Source organism: Mercenaria mercenaria, chromosome 14 (assembly GCF_021730395.1).
Source record: "Mercenaria mercenaria strain notata chromosome 14, MADL_Memer_1, whole genome shotgun sequence".
Classification (NCBI taxonomy): domain Eukaryota; kingdom Metazoa; phylum Mollusca; class Bivalvia; order Venerida; family Veneridae; genus Mercenaria; species Mercenaria mercenaria.
Genome location: NC_069374.1, coordinates 29,369,587 through 29,387,328, shown reverse-complemented (window position 1 = coordinate 29,387,328; position 17,742 = coordinate 29,369,587). Strand labels below are relative to the sequence as shown.

At 34.1% G+C, this 17,742-nt stretch overlaps 1 protein-coding gene across 7 annotated transcripts in view; it reads left to right on the top strand.

Moving 5' to 3' along the window:
- Positions 1 to 16,126, top strand: part of LOC123526728 (calmodulin-binding transcription activator 1-like) — an 80,896-nt gene extending 64,770 nt beyond the window's left edge. For 3 of the 7 annotated variants that reach the window (XM_053523137.1, XM_053523139.1, XM_053523138.1), the window contains exons 22-24: positions 3,925 to 3,951; positions 5,561 to 5,584; positions 14,603 to 16,126. In XM_053523137.1, coding sequence (XP_053379112.1) covers positions 3,925 to 3,951; positions 5,561 to 5,584; positions 14,603 to 14,732 — 181 coding nt within the window. In that variant the 3' untranslated portion in view covers positions 14,733 to 16,126. Of the gene's footprint in view, positions 1 to 1,982; positions 2,014 to 3,924; positions 3,952 to 5,560; positions 5,585 to 14,602 lie in introns of all 7 variants that reach the window. The other 4 variants (XM_053523143.1, XM_053523141.1, XM_053523140.1 and 1 more) reach the window with 4 other exon arrangements.
- Positions 16,127 to 17,742: the final 1,616 nt, after the last annotated feature.

Sequence of the window (17,742 nt, the reverse complement as noted above, 5' to 3'; positions counted from 1 at the left end):
CTCAAAATTTTATCCACTGGCTATAACTGCTTGTTGAATTTTGGTAGTGTTTTTTGCACAATATGTAATATTAAATCGGGTTTATCTTCAATACTGAAACATATATTGATTTTTTCACCAAAACACCTATTTATTTACCAAGACATTTATTAATTTAACAAAACATCTGTTGATTTTTTGCCAAAACATTTATTGATTTTTCACCAAAGCATCTGTTGATTTTCACCAAAATGTCTATTGATATTTCAGAACATCAATTGATTTACTAAAATATCTATTGTTTTACAGAATTACCTATTGATTTACCAAAATATTGATATACAAGTATTTTGAGTTTATTTACATATGTGTATAGTTATCCACTAAACAGCTTATCTGTTGGATTAAACTTTGAGCAGCTCCAACCAGTAGTAGTAAAAGTAGGACATACAAAGATACAGGTGTCTTTTCTGTCTTTAAAGGGACTAGCCTCAAGATAAACTTCAGAAAGAAAAAAGAAAATGTTAAGATACCAGGATATTGTTTCTATATTTCTTAAGAAGGCTTTGAAACTTAGTTACTGACAGATTGTATGATATTGAAACACCATAGAATTAGTTGGGGTTTTTTAACTAATTTTTTTCATTCAAAATTGAAAAGCTTTTGTTATGGGGTATGGAAGCTTTATATAAACAGTTGTTAAGTATGAATTCTAAAGATGGTAAGAAAGTTTTTATTGCTGAGGCAAACTTTGGTTCGATTCCTGTCTGAGATGTTTTTTACTTGATTTAGCATTTTATAAAATAGTTTATAACCATAAACCCATGTTTTAATGTTCATAATATGAGCAAACTTCAGTTTTAATGAAAGATCAATTTTTAGCCAAAATCTGGAGTCTAGTCCCTTTAATGTTTATTATCTGTCACATACTTAGAATGTGAATGTTGGATTACTAATACTGTACATGAATGCTAGTAAATGATTACTAATAAAAATCATAATGCATAAATTGTATGGAATATGTGTGTGAACAGAATGCATAGTTGAAAAAACGCACTAATATGCATGTGATTTCTTTAAATTGCTTTCCTAATCATGAACTTTTCACTTGTTAATATAATCAAACTTTAAAGACCACTTTTTATACGCTCGTCTCTGAAAGAGTGGGGCGTATTATGTGAATACCATGGCGGCGGGGGCAGGCTGGTGGTCGGCATCCAAAGCATGTCCACTCTCTTAGTCCAACAGTTTTCATTGGATCTTCACCAAACTTGCTGACAGTGTTTGTGGGCATAATATCTCGGCCAAGTTCGATAACCAGCCAAATCGTCCCAGGCACTCTTGGATTATGGCCCTTGAATTATTTGGAAAACAGCGAATTTAGCCTTGTCCGCTTTCTAAGTCCAACAGTTTTCATCCGATCTTCACCAAACTTGCTGAAAATGTTTGTGAGCATAATATCTCGACCAAGTTCGATAACCAGCCAAATCGTCCCAGGCACTCTTGGATTATGGCCCTTGAATTACTTGAAAAACAGCAAATTTAGCATTGTCCGCTCTCTAAGTCCAACAGTTTTCATCCGATCTTCACCAGACTTGCTTACAATATTTGTGGGCATAATATTGCAGCCAAGTATGATAACCACCCAAATCGCCCCAGGCAGTCTTGGATTATGCACCTTGAATTAGACCAAGTTCGATGACGGGCGTATTTTGTGACAGTCTGGCACTCCTGTTGCACTTCCTTTAGGTGGTTGCTCGATGCAACTTGTAAATTATAAATGTGTACTGTTATCATGTATGTTATTATGATATTTATAATTGATCTTTAATATAGGTTGCTTTCAATTGAACAGAATTATATTATATGAAAGAATTCTAAAAGCATAATTAAACAAAAAATTGTACTTTTCAGCAAAAGATGAAAAATAAAAATATGGTGAATTTGCAGTTTTCTCAAGAACTGCATTAAATTATATATATTTTTTTTCTGTTGCATCTCAGTGATTTTTGGAATGTATGGAATGTACATAGGGTGGGTAGACATGACTTGTATCTGTATTGTACACCGTGATTTTGTTGTCATTCTGTTTTTTTTTTTAAGTTTTTTTCCAGTAGTGACAATGAAAAGTTAAATACCTTCCAGTAGCATTATTAAAGGAGTGTAATGACACAAATACTTGCTTTTAGGTCCTTCTCGGTTTTTATTCTTATGGGGTTAGAGAGAGGGGTTGTCACCGATTTCAAATCACTCGCCCCTCACCAATGACGGTCTCAAATCGCACTTCGGGTGTAGAATTACTCATGTGAGAATTTGAGCCACACCATGAGAAAACCAACATAGTGCGTTTGTGACCAGCATGGATCGAGACCAGCCTCCGCACCCGCGCAGTCTGGTCAGGATCCATGCTGTTCGCTAACAGTTTCTCTAATTGCAATAGGCTTTGAAAGCATAATAAGAATGTATATTTAATTTTGTTTTCACTTAAGAATTCCTCATTACAAAGTCTGGCCATTTTTAATCTTGTTAATTGTTTTACATTCACCATAAAAAACTCATTTCATATATACTAGGTCCTTATTAAAAGAATATAAGCAGTATTTACAGATTTTTCAAAAGTATGTACATGTATTTCTAAAATATCCATGAAATGATACTGTTTTTAATTGATGGCTCTTAACCTTTAGCCTGCTAAATTTCTGAGATGGATTGGTCCATCATTCCGTTTGGGCAGTACCATTTGAAGGGATGTTCATGGAAAATTTACCGACTGAATAGTGAACAATGCACAGTCTGCACGGACATGCAGGTTGATCTTGGTCTGCACTTGCCTATAAGGCAGAATCACTTGCCGCCAGCAGGCTAAAGGTTAAGTACGAAAGCAGACATTCTAACACGATTTATTTTCATTTTAAACGATAAAGACTGAAAGTGTGATGTCATTTTGCAACAAAATCACAATTTGTTTGTTCCAATTATTACATCATAGCACACGAAAGAAAACCTCACAGTGGGGCGCTGAATGTTTGCTGGCTGTTGACAAAGGATATAGCAGTACGCCTTGATATCATGTTAGAATTGAAATATTTTATGTATCTAAAACAGTGATTTTCGCTTGAATAAAATCATTTACCTGCGTATTCATGATGTAATTCTTCGCTCTCATCTGAACTTGAGACAGTGGTTCTATTCAGCGATAAATTCACTGTTTGGGATATATTATTTGTTAACTAAACCAAACTTTTGAGAGGATTCCAGCTGAGATCATCAACAAACGTTAATAATATTATGCTTATTTGAGACAGAAGGGAGGCACAAAATGATTGCATTGCCAGTCTTTACATTAGGTTACCGTATGTATTTTGTTCATCTTTATGTAACACTTCATGTCAATGCTATAAACATGGATCTATTTAAGGAATTCCAATGAAACTTTACACAAACATTAAGCATGGTCTGTATCTAAAAAGGATTTCTCTTTCTCTGTTCAGAGGCTTTATTTCACTTTGTCCCTCTGGTCAGATCACTCTGTGTCTGTACTAGTAGAGGATGAATTTCGCGCCCTGTGTGGCTGCTTTTGTGCATGTAAAGCGCTTTTGAACGTGTTAATCATGAAAAGGACGCTATATAAATCTGGTATAATAATAAAAAATAATGGTGAGATGTATCTTCTGCAGAAATCTGGTCTGTATCCCCAAGCTCAAGGTCACATTTTAGGTATTCCATATTCAATAGTGACATCTCTTGTTTTTCTCAGTTTTAATAATACAACACGGTGTATCATTTAGCTGCATAATTTTGGAATTAGTTTACCCTATTGTAGTCATCAAATTTTCAAACTTAATTTGTTTTAGCGCTGAGATACCTTTCTTTCTTCCAATTTTAAGTTTCTTATTTTGATAAATTAGATTTAAATGATTTGTAAATTATGTTTTCATTTTAAAGCCAGAGACATTATTACCTGAGTGCATGGTAACATTTTTATTTCAATATTTTGCTAGTTTACGGACCAATAGCGCTAAGGGTTTTATATTTGGTGTATTTAGCAGTCTCTTCTAGTATCCCATTTTCTGCCATTTTGATGCTTTTTTCTCTTAGTTTTCTTATGTTAATTTAATGTAGAATTTGCTTAAGGTAGTGTACCCATATTTGACAGGCAATAATTTCCATGTGATAACATTTGTATACTATTTCAACATTCTCCTTCCAGTAGTATAACTCATAGGAGAACAATGCTGTTAAAAAAAAATTTGCATTAGCAGAATACTTGAAAAATACTTGAAAAATATTTTTGTCATGATGGATCTACTACCTTAACCTTTAGCCTGCTAAATTTCTAAAATGGACTGGTCAGTCATTCAGTTTGGTCAATACCATTTACTGGTATTATTCAAAAAGGTGTTTGCTGAAAATTTACTTACTGAATAGCCAACAGTGCAGACCATGATCTTGGTTTGCGCTGGTCGCATATGCAGAAACATTTGCCGTCAGCAGATTTGCCGCCAGCAGGCTAAGGGTTAATATGAAATGTGGGTGGTGATCCAGTTATTGTGACCAGTTTTGAATTGTTAAGGAGAATACTGAACATATACGCTGTGATTTAATACCTAAATACAGTTTATGCTATGCTTACATAGCAAGCGTCTTTTATGATAAAAGCTTCCTTCAGCTTAGCATATCATATGAGCCACGCCATGAGAAAACCAACATTGTGCCTTTGCAACCAGCATGGAGCATCCTCGCAGTCAGGTCAGGATCCATGCTGTTCTCTAATGGTTTCTTTAATTGCAATAGGCTTTGAAAGCAGACAGCATGGATCCTGACCAGACTGCGCGGATGTGCAGGCTGGTCTGGATCCATGCTGGTCGCAAATGCACTATGTTAGTTTTCTCATGGCGCGGCACATATATTTCCTTTTCTTTAGAACTTTACAGGCAGACGTGTAGACAAAATTTTTAATTATCTCATTTAGAGTTACACAGTTGAGCTCCTCTGAACTGGAACTCTTTTAACAGTTGAAACCACACAACATGAAACAATTATCTTATAGTGTGGGGTTAGTTCCGTCTGCTAAAAACAATCGTTCCAAACCAGAAATGCTTCAAAACGGAACTTCTACAGTCTGTATGCTATTCAGTTTAGAGGAGTTGTACTGTGGGTAAAATAGGTTTGGCAGACTTGGCAAAATCAAAAACATTTTTGAGATCTAGTTAATAAAGAATGTACATAACATCATGGAACTTGAAATTTGTAGTAGGGCTTGTTTAAATTCTGTCCTTTTTAGACTAATTAGTCCCCTAACTATAGGGAGAGGAAAACATCTTCTAAAAGCTGCTGAAACCTACTCGCTAGTATTGGATTATTATATATTAATGTAGATACACTTATATTTCGAAAATAGAATTAATAATAATGTTATGGACATTTTAAAGAATTTATAATATAACTTTAACATTTAATTAAGAATAACTCGATCCTTACTCTTGTTAATTGGTTATTAGGGCTTTTACCACATAAAATACGACAGAAAAATAAGATTTTTATAGAAAAATATATAAATGTTACTATATTGTACTTACAGCAGACACTTAAGTCCCATCTACAGGTATATTATACCGATATCCATATCTTATGTTGTTGTTGTAGCTAGAGCTTGTCTTTGTCTTCCCTCTTAGCTCATCTTGAGCATGAAGTGCTCAAAGGTGAAATATTGTGATCACCTACCATCTGTTGTTGTTGTTGTTGGTCTAATATCCAAAATGCATCTGTTGTCAGTCAGAAATTGTAGCAACCTCATTTCCCTAGCAAACTTGACAAAAGAAGGTATATGTTCATATTAAGATCTTGGGCAAATCTGATAATGAGCAAGATTACTAAAATAACACCAGAGTTATGGCCCTTGACTTTAAGTCAGAATTGTTTTTTTTTAAGATTGTTGACATAGTAGAGGTTACATTTGTTGAGAAATCTTTATGATACTTAGGTAGAACAATATATATAATAAGTCCCCAGATCTCAAACAAGTTTGATTATAGGCTAGATTGCAACAAGTACACTTGAGTTATGGCCCTTGAATTTTGCTATTTTTAGCTCACCTGTCACATAGTGACAAGGTGAGCTTTTGTGATCACGCAGCGTCCGTCGTCTGTCGTCCGTCCGTCCGTCCGTGCTTGCGTCCGTCTGTCCGTCCGTCCGTAAACTTTTGCTTGTGACCACTCTAGAGATCACATTTTTTGTGGGATCTTTATGAAAATTGGTCAGAATGTTCACCTTGATGATATCTAGGTCAAGTTCGAAACTGGGTCACGTGCAGTCAAAAACTAGGTCAGTAGGTCTAAAAATAGAAAAACCTTGTGACCTCTCTAGAGGCCATATATTTCAAAATTTCTTCATGAAAATTGGTCAGAACATTCACATTGATGATATCTAGGTCAAGTTCGAAACTGGGTCACGTGCCATCAAAAACTAGGTCAGTAGGTCAAATAATAGAAAAACCTTGTGACCTCTCTAAAGGCCATATTTTTCATGGGATCTGTATGAAAGTTGGTCTAAATGTTCATCTTGATGATATCTAGGTCAGGTTTGAAACTGGGTCACGTCGGTCAAAAACTAGGTCAGTAGGTCTAAAAATAGAAAAACCTTGTGACCTCTCTAGAGGCCATATATTTCATGAGATCTTCATGAAAATTAGTCAGAATGTTCACCTTGATGATATCTAGGTCAAGTTCGAAAGTGGGTCACGTGCCTTCAAAAACTAGGTCAGTAGGTCAAATAATAGAAAAACCTTGTGACCTCTCTAGAGGCCATATTTTTCATGGGATCTGTATGAAAGTTGGTCTGAATGTTCATCTTGATGATGTCTAGGTCAAGTTCGAAAGTGGGTCACGTGCCGTCAAAAAGTAGGTCAGTAGGTCAAATAATAAAAAAACCTTGCGACCTCCCTAAAGGCCATATTTTTCATGGGATCTGTATGAAAGTTGGTCTGAATGTTCATCTTGATGATATCTAGGTCAAGTTTGAAACTGGGTCAACTGCGGTCAAAAACTAGGTCAGTAGGTCTAAAATTATTAAAATATTTTGACCTCTCTAGAGGCCATATTTTTCAATGGATCTTCATGAAAATTGATCTGAATGTTCACCTTGATGATATCTAGGTCAGTTTCGAAACTGGGTCACATGCGGTCAAAAACTAGGCCAGTAGGTATAAAAATAGAAAAACCTTGTGACCTCTCTAGAGGCCATATTTTTCATGAGATCTTCATGAAAATTAGTGAGACTGTTTACCTTGATAATATCTAGGTAAAGTTCAAAACAGGGTCACGTACCTTCAAAAACTAGGTCAATAGGTCAAATAATAGAAAAACCTTGTGACCTCTCTAGAGGCCATATTTTTCAATGGATCTTCATGAAAATTGGTCAGAATTTTTATCTTGATAATATCTAGGTCAAGTTTAAAACTGGATCACATGAGCTCAAAAACTAGGTCACTATGTCAAATAATAAAAAAAACGTCATACTCAAAACTGGGTCATGTGGGAAAAGGTGAGCGATTCAGGACCATCATGGTCCTCTTGTTCACTTTGCTGACATATTAAAGGTCACATTTCTGGAGAAATCTTCGTAAAATATAGTCATGGGGTGTATATGGTCAAAAATTCTTGTTTTATAATTGGCAGTATTGCTAAAATGTGTGATTTTGAACATTTTCTATTGCGTTTTTTTTTTTTCTCTTTGTTTCATAGCACAAGGTAATTAAACCTTTAGGAAAAACTTGTGTAAGTATTCAGATGAGCGATATAGGGCCATAATGACCCATGCTGTAACATTTTTCTCTAATATTTAAATGAAGTTTATATATGACAGTATTTACACAGATATTCATGTTTTCTTTGTCCGAAGTGAAAGTGTTTTTAAATACTTAGCATGATTTAAAGCTAACTTGTATATTTCCATTTTTTTTTCATGTGTTTTTTTTTTTTTTTTTTTTTTTTTTTTTTTTTAAATTTTTGAAATGTAAAACTACTTCTTTAGAGTTGAAAAAAGTGCTTCATAGAGTTTTACTTGGTATGTTTTAGAAGACAACTTGCTATTTTGCTATTTTATCATACTTATTTTCAGTTTGTAGTATCTAAGTTAAAATGTTCTTCAGAAACAAAACTGTTTTTGAATGGATGACATCAAATCTAAGACTTCAAGTTTGTCTAAATAAAACTGTTCACTAAGTTATTTTGTCAAGTTTAAAACCATCAGTTTGAGAAACGTTACTTTATTCAAGAAGGGAGGGAGCACTCTGACAGTGAAATCTATTGCCAAGTAAAGTTTATCTCTCTTGGGTTGTCTAGTTTGGAGCCCACTCCCAGCTAATTTTTCTATGGCCGATGTGGCAGTCCTGTTTTCAAGTCTTACCTTGCTGGCAACTTGATTATTGTTGACAAGTTAGAACAATCTCAGACTGCCAAGTTAGTAACAATGGTTTTGTTGGTGCTAAATAAAGAGTATCCTGACATCATTTTTTCTGTCAGGTCAGGATAATCTAGGCAAATGATTGTTGTATAGTTCAAAAGTAACTTGACATTTAGATTGCTGTGATCATGTCAGGATTTCCCAGGCAAATGATTGTTGTTTAGTTCAACAGTATTCTGAAATTTAGATTGCTGTGGTCATGTCAGGATTTCCCAGGCAAACCCAGGCAAATGATTGTTGTTTAGTTTAAAAGTAACTTGACATTTAGATTGCTGTGATCATGTCAGGATTTCCCAGGCAAACCCAGGAAAATGATTGTTGTTTAGTTTAAAAGTAACTTGACATTTAGATTGCTGTGATCATGTCAGGATTTCCCAGGCAAACCCAGGCAAATGATTGTTGTTTAGTTCAACAGTATTCTGAAATTTAGATTGCTGTGGTCATGTCAGGATTTCCCAGGCAAACCCAGGCAAATGATTGTTGTTTAGTTTAAAAGTAACTTGACATTTAGATTGCTGTTATCATGTCAGGATTTCCCAGGCAAACCCAGGAAAATGATTGTTGTTTAGTTTAAAAGTAACTTGACATTTAGATTGCTGTGATCATGTCAGGATTTCCCAGGCAAACCCAGGCAAATGATTGTTGTTTAGTTCAACAGTATTCTGAAATTTAGATAGCTGTGGTCATGTCAGGATTTCCCAGGCAAACCCAGGCAAATGATTGTTGTTTAGTTCAACAGTATTCTGAAATTTAGATTGCTGTGGTCATGTCAGGATTTCCCAGGCAAACCCAGGCAAATGATTGTTGTTTAGTTCAACAGTATTCTGAAATTTAGATTGCTGTGATCAAGTACACTAGGTCTTATTTTGGTCATGTTAGTGAGTATCCTGACATTTAAATTAGGACTTTAAAGATAACACTGGCAGCTTAATTTATGTTGTTAAGTTAAATTATTTTGACATGTACAGTGCTGTTTTCAAGTTAAGGTAAGGTAACCCTTGCAATTAAATTATCATTGCAAAGTTGAAAAGCTCCAGACCTGTTTTAAATTATTGATTTTTGGTCAAGACAATTCTTTCATCTTACTGTAATTTCATCTCCACATCCGTTTGACTGAAAGAATTATAGAAAAAACTTTGAGCTAACTTCTTATACCTTACTGTTTTACTGAGATACTTAGGGGTAGGAAGTGGATTAGTCCTTCATTAGTGTAGTACTGTTTTATTTTGTAGTTTCTGTCAGTTCCATGTAGTATTAGAGACCCAGTTTCTTTTTAATTTTACTGAGCAGGGCATCTGTATTCTTTTAGAGTGTGTTGAACTTTTCTTAATTTTCTTAAAGTGATCATGAAATATTATAAGCAGTTATACCCCTACATATATACATACTGAGTGGAATGTAAGGGTCATCGTACAGTCTTTTGGAACTGTCGTGGAGTAGATAAAAAATGGTGGCAAAAACTTCTACAATTTTAAAGACCTGCTCCAAGTCCTACCTTTTAACCTTAAATTGTCACTGAAAAAGCATGAAAATCCTGACTATGAACAGTGACGCCTTTCAAAATAGAGTCTGTTTTATATAAAATTCTATATAAAATACCTGTGGTTTTGCGTGCTGAAGTGTTGCATGTAGCCATTAACTGTTACCGATTGTAATCATGGGTTGCATACACAATAGAATTTGAATAGCCATGGAGCAGGGCTTTAAAGGGATTCCTATGCATGATTGTCATGAAGCTGTACAAGGTTTTTAGGTTTTATGGTTGGTCCAAGCTTAGCAAAAGTTAAGGACTATTACTTTAAATTTTTTTTTTTTCTTGCTTTGCTCGAGATTACATGAACTGTACTACCCTGTCTGAATTTAGGCTTTACTTAGAATAGATTTATATTTAAAGTATGATAATTTCGATTTCTCATTTTAGCTCATCTGAACCGAAGTTTCAGCGTAAGCTATTAGTATAGGTGGATGGTCAGGTGACTGTCATCCATTGTCCACAATTTATATAAACATCTTCTCCTCCGAAACTACTGGTCAAAATTACACCAAACTTGGTCTTATCGTCCTTGCAAAAGTCCTCAATGAAATATATTCAAGTTGTTTTGTTTGATCCTCAATGAAATATATTCAAGTTGTTTTGTTTGACCCTTTATAGGGGTCGCCAGAGCTAAAAATAGAAAAACCTTTAAACGACTTTTCACAAAGCACTTGATGGATCTTCATCAAACTTTGTCTGTAAGATCATTATAAGGTGCTGTCCAAATGTTGATACACTCGTTTTGAAAAAATGGATGTGCTGTGGGTTGGTGATGTCCATCTGGCCGTCTGGCCGGACAATCACCTGGCCGTCAGCATTTTTGTTTCTAGGCTATTTAAGTCAGAAAATATAACAGCTATAGCTTCCCAATTTAAATTCCACTTAATTAGGTTCCCTATTGTTTCTGGAATCAGTAGGTCAAAAGTCAAGGCCACAGTGAATGGTTTCTGGATTCCAGGTCACAAAATATAACAGAAAGGTGGGGTACCGGAGGTCAAAAGCTATGTCACTAGGTCAGTTCATTGAAAGAGGTTGTAATAATGATTTACCTGCACCCAATTGTATAAAGCTTGGTTAAATTTAACCAGTGGGTTAACTGCTGGTTAAATTATCATTTTGGTTAAAATTCTGGTTTTCCTATTGTACAAAACTTTGGTTAGATTTAACCAGAGCAAGTTTCTGGTTAAATTTAACCAACCTCTCTGATACTGGTTAAAAGTTAACCAAGATACAAAATGCTTTCATAGTACCAAATGCCAGATGACCCAGACAGTTTACACCAATAAGCAGACAAACTGACGACTTGGACAACGAGGAACTTTGGCAATATATTTGATCTGATATTGGATCTGATAATTTGAACAGACTTGAGGACCTCATTAGGGATCGACTTTGACATGGGACGAATTGGAATTGTTCTTCAACTGTACGATAGCAAATACTGATCGCACTCATATTTTTTGCATTTGGGTGCTTTCTGCAGTTAATAGGGGACACATTTGGTGTCGACATCGCCACTATTACCAGGGTGACTGACGTTTTATTTTCTCTGAAGGACAAAAACATCAGATTTCCGAAGACGGATGACGAAAGCCGGTCTGTTCAACAGGAATTTTATAAAATCAGACAATTTCCCGGCATTGTTGGTTGTGTAGACGGTACACATGTTAGAATAATTTCTCCGCCGAAAAATCAAGAGGCAGCTTACATAAACAGAAAACGCTATCATTTAATAAATGTCCATGCCACTTGTAATCATCGCGGTAGGTATACTGTTGTACTGCACAATAGTTGCCTCCCTTTCTAACGGGTTCCCTATGAGGGTTTAAGTGTTGAAAGAAAAAAACTTTTATTATACAATATTAAAACTAACTTCATTTCATTTATGACTGTACATATGTTGTTGCTGAGTGATATTGTTTGCAGTGTAATAATTTATTCTTCTCAAACAATTATTGTCAAATGGGAAAATTCATATCTAACTATGATATATTTATTATAATGAGCTGCGCCATGAGAAAACCAATATAGTAGTTTTGAGACTAGCATGGATCCTGACCAGCCTGCGCATCCACGCAGTCTGGTCAGGATCCATGTTGTTTGCTAACAGTTTCTCTAATTGAAATAGGCTTTGAAGAGCCGCAGTACTTAACATATAATAACTGTAACTGTAGCCTATTCTTTTGTATTCATGATGGTAATTGATTTACACAAAAGGTATATAGTTTCAAATTGACAGTGAAATAATATTATATAAGGCCAGGGCACAATGTGTTGAATGTCTAAATGTATTATAATTAAAATTATATGAGCCGCACCATGAGAAAACCAACATTCTAAGTGCGCAGTCTGGTCAGGATCCATGCTGTTCGCTAACGGTTTCTCTGATTGCAATAGGCTGATCTGGATCCATGCTGGTCACAAACGCACTATGTTGGTTTTCTCACGGCACGGTTCAAATTTATAGCAATATATACACAGCTGAGTTTAGACCGCATTTCGTTTGTTTCTACAGTGTAACAGTTAGCCTATTTATCTATGTTTTAAGAACCGAAGGCGCTATACTGAAAAAGATTGACTGAATTAAGTCGTTAACATACAGCATTGATTCAGGCAGTACCTTAACTATCTACATATCATCTTAAAGAATAGCAGTATTATACCAATCATGATTATCAGAATGATTTTCACGCAGTTCATGTGGGACAGAAAAGTATGTCACTAGGTTGTGGCGGGTCTTAATGATCATAATTTATAAATGTTCATAATGTTTTTTGCTCCGACTCTTGGTTTCTTTGCTGCTAGAGCTTCCATGTTTTGTTTTGTCTTCTGCCTTGACAAGTTCCGCGGAAATTACATCACCGGAAGCATCAAAATACCATATATGATGGGACCGATTGGTTAAATTAATCAGTGGTTAATTCTATCCAGTTTGGTTAACTAACCATTTGGTTATCTTGGTTTATACAATTCGGTAACCAAACTGGTTAGCTAACCAGAATTGGTTAATGATAACCAAAGGTTAGTGTTCAACCCTAAGTTGATTTAACCAAGCTTTATACAATTGGGTGCAGATGTACATAAAACATGGTTAAAATGTTTATTGCTATGAAATCTAGGCTTATTAGTTACTGTGTTATCTGGGGTAAGAACTAGGTCAGGCGAGCGAGACAGGGTCTTCAGGGCTCTATTGTTACTGTATGGCATGAAATGAAATATTTTGAAATTATTACATTTTAACCTATTTCAGTAGAAAGTCATCATTTTTAGAATATATATATATATATATATATGTGCAGTCAGAACCTGTATTAAGAAGCCAGCCAAGAGGGTGAAACTTTAAAAAAAGCAGGTGGTTGATTAAGTCAAGTTGAAATTAGAGCAAAATGTAATTTTGGGAAGTTAGTTGACTGGCTGCTTAAGACAAGAGGCTGTTTAATACAGGTGGCTGTTAAGGCAGGATCAGCTGTAGGTGCATGAAATTATTTATTCAATGTCATGTATTATTATTAGAATGTAGTATGTTGTTAATTTTCATTCTAAATTTTTAAATTGGCTATATCACTGTTGGCATTGCCAATATGCGGTGTTAGGCACATTGAACTTACATTTAATGATAAAATGTGCATGCAGTTAGCACCAGATTTCAAGATCCTGTTAATAATTTGAAGGAAATATTACTCACCTTGTGCTAATTCTGGCATTAAAATGACTGTAAATTAGCAAATATATAGCTGGATCCTGTTGTTGCTACCAGAACATCATTACAGGATGATAATGTCATATATCAGTAGTATACTTTGGGAGTTTTAGTTTCATGCCAATCTCTCAACAACAAAAAGTATGAACACTAAATGATTGCTTAGTTGAATAAAAGTGTGTGTTGATATTTAACCCAGAAAAAAGCCTAACATTATCTTTATTCTTGATGCTTTGTTCTTTTTTGAATATACTTTAGTAAACAGAAAAAATACTATTCGCAGTATATCTATTATATATAACATAAAAGCTTTAGCCCTTACTCTGCTAAATTTCTATAATGAACTTAGCCATCTTTCAGTTTGGACAGTTCCATTAGCTGTTAAAAGGGATGCTTGGTACAGTTCAGAATCATTATTTCCTCTGACAGTTCAGGGTATTAATCACATTCAGTGATAGCTCTAGTTTTTAAAAAGTTTGTAGAAAAGGAGTATAATATGAGATTTGAGATTGGAAATTTAGTAGATAGAAGTTACTGAAAATGCTAAAAGTATAGGTTATTACTTAACGTATTGAGTTTTGATCGCAGCTAAATCAAATATCAAAATAATCTACTTTAAGCATATTCATGCATGAATTTTTACTAGCGTTTAAGTTTGAGCAGCTACTTGCATTTAGAATGTGAACAACAGCCTGCAATGTATGAGAATAATAAATGGCATTTGATTTGCATATGATATCATAGAATCATATTTGACTATATTGTAACAATTAGACCTAACTGCCAGGAAATGCATGACTGCAGACTTAGATACAGAAAATAACTGATTGCTAACTAATATCATTGTGAATAATTGTATTTTTACTGATACAAAAGAGATTTTTATCTCCTCGTTTTGTCTGCTAATAATTTTTTTCTGTTGTCAGGTCCCAAGCCGAAGCAGCAAACATCCCCATAGACGACTGTCCCCAAGACACAATTGAGGAGGCTGAAACATCCACTGAAGATCAGGAACAAACAGAAGTTACTCTAACAGAGAATACTCAAGGGGAGTAACTTTTTAAGCAAACAGGAAATAAGGGAAGTAACTCTTGATCAGCACATTAGATGGAGATAACTCTGCAAAAAACAGTATGGAGAGAAAATAGAATCATCAGTGGAAAAAAATGGAAACAGCAGTTGCAGAGAGATTATGCTATTTCCGAAAAGAAAATTGCTGGCCAAAAGATCTTACATGGAAAAAGGAAAACTTGATGTTTATACATACATGTATTGTTTATATAAAGCAGGGTTGAAAAATCATGACATAGAATTTGATAAAAGTGAATCCACTGCTTCCATGAGTTGCGGATAATGAAATCCCGCCAGAGTTTGAGATTTGTCCAGGAAACTAGGTTCAATTGTCCTTTTGTTCTTCTCAATCAAAGGGTTGGATTTTCTTATATGCAACTCAGCGGATGTGGTAGATTTATTTTCTCACTGTTGGGTTATTTTCATGTTTTTATGGCAACAATTGTGCACCTACCAACTGAAAAAAGTAATCCTTTAATACCCTTTTTAAGAAAAATGATGCAAAATATATTCCAAATACTGTGTCACATAGTGAGTTGCTATAAAGTAAGATTTGTTTAATCATTACTGAAATGTAATTAAATTTTAAGGTAAGTAGGTTGCCGTGATATAGTCGATGAAAGAATTTGGCACAGTCTAGTGAATAAACTAATCCACAGTAGTTCTGACTCATGAGATACAGTGGTTTCAACCATAGAACAGAAATCCAAACTTACAGTTTGCGCTGGAATAACATCTGATAGCTCAATTGCTTGAAAAAAAATATGAAAAAATCTTTATAATGTATAGTAATTGTATAAAAAAAAACAACATTTTAATTCTACAAGTTTTAAGATTATTACTCCTATTTTTGCACCCAATTTCTTTGAAGTGACATTTGTTGATATAGCCGCAGTTAGGGGAAATAGTTGTTAATATACAACAGTTATGTCAGATTTTTACTATATTCGTAGTTAGGCAATTTTGTTATTTAAAAAATAGTTAACTTATATAGGGCAAGTTTATTGTTCTTTGTTCTTAAAAAATCTAACTTGTATGAATAATACCGGTCATTCTAAAATTGTTTTATGAGTAGATAATATACATGCTATTTTAGAATTTAACTTGCACAAATAATACATAAACTATTTTTAAATCTTAACGTGTATGAATAAATTAAATTTTATAAGCTATGCTTAAATTGTTTAATGCATAAATATACAGGCTATTCTTGTTTTTTTTGTACTCAAACTTTTATGAACAATTCTAATGCTTGTTTCTGTTAAAACACGCTTGCACTAAAAAGACGTCATGTTAACTTGTGATGACCTCAATATTTTTGTTGCGGCCAAGAAAGAGCGCTACTATAATTTATCTACTGTTTTATATTTATATTATAGAAGCATATTAGAATCGAAATAATGTATAACAAAATTGTGTTCTACTTAAATTAATACACTCGGGTTGGATATACGTCCCCAGAATAATTCACTCGGGCTATGCCCTCATGAAATTATTCTGCAGACGTATAACCTATTTTCATGCATTAATAACATTAAAACACGGTTTTTCTATACATTATTTCCTAAATACATGGGTTATGCTGAATAGATTTATGAGTCAGTTAGGCTATTCATTTAATAAACAAAATGTGTTAATTAAAATTCTAATTGATAATGACTGGTTTTAAATTTCACTTTGCACTGAAATGTCCGAGTGTCTCAGAAAAATGCTACAAAAAATATGTGCATAAATCATTTCTTTTTTTCTGCTTCAGCCTTTGTTCATAAAATCCTCTCAGGTCTTCTCAGAAAATTATTTGTTTTATAATTGTATAAATTGTGTTCAAATACCATTTCGTAAACTGCTTTACATTTATTTCTCACTTTAAATTACATTGTATTTGCTGTTAAAGTGCAGGCTTTTATTTTACCACAGGCGAACTTTGTTCACTTGAACTCAGATAATTCGAGCACCACCCATAAAATGCTGGAACTCATTGTCAGGTCCTTGTAAAATCCCAGTATAATGTATATTGTTCAATGGCTTGAACTGTCGATAACTTGAACAAATTTTGCCTGTCCCATCGAGGTTTAAGTGAGTGAAATTCAACTGTATATTATGTACAGTCAGACCTGTTTTTAAAGATCATGTTTTTGAGGCCCAGAAGTGGTCTCTATATGCAGGTGGTTTATCAGCATGGGTTAAAATATAATGCATTTTGTTTAGATACAAAATAAAACTTGAGATATTTATAGTTTAGTAGTCTCTGTTAAGTGATGGTTTTTCATCATTGGCTAAGATACAGTGCAGATTTGAAATAGAAAAATAAAACTATGGGTCATTCTGTCCAGGTGGTCTTTAAACACAGGTTTGCCTGTATTTCTTAACGCAAGTACACAATGGAACATCTGTAGAGTGACACCACTGGGAAGACTGAATTTCTCTGTTGTCCAAAGAAGTTTGTTTTGGAGAGGTTAAGTTACTAAGAAGCTGGTCATGTTGGAAAGAAATGTGTTCCTTTATATAGAGGTACTTGCAATACAGGGGTGTCAGTACCCGAGGCTGTATATTTATTTTTAAAATAACTTTTGGTCATTTCGTTAGTTAGACTGAAAGCATTGGTTAAATTATGTGTATTAGAGGATATAGGTTTTGTTTTTTTATAAGCAACGATAAAATAAATTTCTTATAATTTTAGCATGAATTTTTTTGAAGTTGTTGGATATTTATTGCAACCAGGTGTCATTGATTGTAAATAAATCTTCTGAAATCTGTAAAAAAAAAGGAAGAAAAATTGATACGATTACTTGAAAGCAGTACATAGTTCCTGGAATTTCAAGTTAAAGCCTTATTTCAAAACTTTGGACAGATATTAACTCAGATGAATAATATTTTTAAAATGAGGCACGCTATTTTCACTGATAAAAAATATCCGGTGCACTGTGCTTGAACATGTTTTACATAGATCTCTGAGTTGTCGCTTATGACATTGAGATAATATAAAAAAAAGTAA